Genomic DNA, 3,095 nt, shown 5'->3' on the forward strand with positions numbered 1-3,095 from the left:
GGGGGGGGGGGCGGGCGGGATTGCAGCAAGGCACTGGTGGCTCATGCCCATAATCCAGCTTCTCAGGAGGCTGAGATCTGAGGACCACCATTCAAGGCCAGCCCACTTACAAAAAAAAAATTAAATTAAAAGCTATTCAATTTAATTTTTTGTTGTTGGTGGTGGTCATGGTCTTGAACTCTGGGCCTGGGCGCTGTCCCTCAGCTCTTCAGGTCAAAGCTAGCACTCTGGACCACTTGAACCAAAGCAGCACTTTCTGTTTTCTGGTGGTTAATTGGAGATAAGGGTATCTCGAAAACAAAACAAAACGGAAGTGGTGCTGTGGCTCAAGTGGTAGGGTGCTAGCCTTGAGCTGAAGAGCTGAGGGACAGTGCTCAGGCCCAGAGTTCAAGTCCCATGACCGACAAAAAAAAAAAAAGCTTTGTGCTGGGAAGGTGGCTCAGCAGTAGAGTGCTTGCCTCCCATGCATGAGGCTCTGGGTTCAATTCCTCAGCACCACATACACAGAAAAAGCCGAAAGTGGCTCTGTGGCTCAAGTGGTAGAGCGCTAGCCTTGAGCTGAAGAGCTGAGGGACAGCGCCCAGGCCCAGAGTTCAGACCTATGACTGACAAGAGTCTCTCGGACTTTCCTGCCCGGCCTTGCTTTGAACTATGATCCTCACATCTCAGCCTCCTGAATAGCTAGGATTACAGGCATGAGCCACCAGCACCCAACGATTTATACTTTCTAAGGAAAGTTAAAATATGAAATGTGTTTATTTTAATAGAGTAAGACAGAAGCAGTATATCATATTTTCCACTTTGTTAGTAAGAATACCTGATATCGGGAATAGCACTTTTGTCCTATTCCTGGGGCTTGAAACTCAGGGTCTGGGCTCTGTCCCTGAGCTTTTGTGCTCAAGGCTAGTGCTCTACCACTCAAACAACAGTGCCACTTCCAGCTTCTTGTACTTAATTGGAGCTAAGAGTCTCATGGACTTTTCTGCCCAGGCTGTCTTCAAACCATGATTCTCAGGTCTCAGCCACCTGAGTAGCTACGGGCACCCAGTGAATAGCACTTTTTTAACTGAAGAAACTGAAGCTCAAATAGAAGAGCCCCTGCATACCAAATGAAGGCTTAATTCAAATCTCAGAAGAGTTAAATCGTTAAGCTAAAAGGTGTAAGAATTAGCCATGTAGACACAGAAGTTTGTGTCTGAGAAACCACTTCAGGAACCAGAAGACATAAAATCTTTTAATAAAATGTTTTTTCTACTACTTTAAGTACTAAATTATTCCTTATTCTATACCATGAAGGCACCTCTGTCACAAACACTGAAGATAAATGAGTTCTTAGCATTAAAAAAAAAAAAAATCACTTAAGAGCCATGGAAATATTTCTGTTATTCAACTTAGAAAAAAAATTGTTATCAGTAAAGAGGCTTGGATTTGTCGCTCAAAGCTGGTGCTCTACAACTTCCAGCAATTTACTGGTTAAAGTTTCATGGATGGGCTGGGAAGATAGCTCAGTGGTAGAGTGCTTGCCTTGCATGCATGAGGCCCTGGGTTCAATTCCTCAGCACCACATAAGCAGAAAAAGAAGGAAGTGGCACTAAGGATCAAAGCGATAGAGCATTAGCCTTGAGCTGAAAAGCTGAAGGACAGTGCCTACGTCCAGAGTTCAGGCGCCCCATGACTGGCCAAAAACAACAAAAAAAGTATCATGGACTTTGCTGTCTAGGGTAGCTTGAACCACAATTCTCAAACCTCACCTCCTTAGTAACTAGGATTATAGCATGGGCCACTAGCACTCTGCTATTTATAAATCTTTTAAATAATGTTTATATAAAGAGAACAAAATAAATAATTCAAGAAACTTGCCTGCCTGTCTCACAGGTAAATCCAGTTGCTCTGACATGGTAATCTGGAGCAGTGTTGAAACAAAATTCAGAGACTTGTGTGCCTACAAAAAAAAAACAAAAAGCATTTTAATTTCCTATAAATGAGTAATTTATTTGCTTATTTTTATTTTGGGGGATGAGATGTTTCCATATAGCCCAGCTTGACTTTGAACTGGAGATCCTTCTGCCTTAGTCTCCTGATCCCATGATTCTCTACCATAGTAAGTATATTTAAATATGACAAATCACTATCATTTTCAGATATTTGGATTTATCAGAATACCATTACATACACTTCCCCATTAACCCTAATTAGCATCTTAAACCTACTTAGGTAACAACAGCTTAAAAATAATATCCTGTCATAATTATCTTTCCCTTGCAGTAAGTAATTTCCTATGCAGATATCTAATAAAGTAGCTAGACCTGAACTAATGCAACAAAAATGAATGGCTTGGGGTTCTTTCCAGGGTTTTTGTTGTTGTTTTGAGATAAGGCTTCACTATAGAGTGTAGTCTAGCCTCAAGGCTCTCAATGATCCTGCTTTCTTGTAAGCCTCCCAAATGCTGGAAAAGTAAGTCTACATTACCAATGTGCTAACAAAGCTTATTTCCTGGTATGGTTGCTTTAGACAAATATGTTTAACTGAACTGTCAAGTTACATTTTCTCTTGTATATTTTTACAGTTTCATCCAAATCCATCCCACTAAGTCCACTCCTTCCAGCTACCTCTTCAATCCAAGTTTTGTTATTTTTCCATACAGGTTAGATGAACATCATTCTTGGTTTCATTTTAGTTTTACAGATTCTAAAGAGTTCTGCAAACCCTTTTTTTTTATTTTATTTTGAACTCTGTGCCTCTAGCTCTGTTTTCGCTGGTTAGCTGAGTGGTAGAACTCTGCCAGTAGAGCCATGCCTTTAGTCCACCACTTTTGACAGTCAATTGAAGATTAAGAGTCTCTCAAGGTTTTTCTGTCTGAGCTAGCTACCTTTTTTTGTTTTTTGAACTTGGCCTGGACGCTGACCCAGAGCTTTTCTGTTCAAGACTAGTGCTTACCACTTGAACCACTGCTCCACTTCTGGCTTTTGGGTGGAAACTAGAGATAAGAGTCTCAAAAGGGGCTGGGAAGGTGGCTCAGTGGTAGAGCGCTTGCCTTGCATGCCTGAGGCCCTGGGTTCCATTCCTCAGTACCACATAAGCAAAAAGAAAAAAGC

At 41.4% G+C, this 3,095-nt stretch overlaps 1 protein-coding gene across 1 annotated transcript in view; it reads right to left on the minus strand.

The window, feature by feature from the left end:
* The window catches only part of Ipo7 (importin 7), a 71,482-nt gene that overhangs the window by 51,436 nt on the left and 16,951 nt on the right, over window positions 1-3,095 (minus strand). Inside the window, exon 2 of the mRNA XM_013028777.1 lies at window positions 1,861-1,942. Within this exon, the coding sequence (XP_012884231.1) occupies window positions 1,861-1,942 (82 nt within the window). The remainder of the gene's footprint in view (window positions 1-1,860; window positions 1,943-3,095) is intronic.

This window comes from Dipodomys ordii, unplaced genomic scaffold (assembly GCF_000151885.1).
Source record: "Dipodomys ordii isolate 6190 unplaced genomic scaffold, Dord_2.0 Scaffold113, whole genome shotgun sequence".
In the NCBI taxonomy this organism is placed as follows: domain Eukaryota; kingdom Metazoa; phylum Chordata; class Mammalia; order Rodentia; family Heteromyidae; genus Dipodomys; species Dipodomys ordii.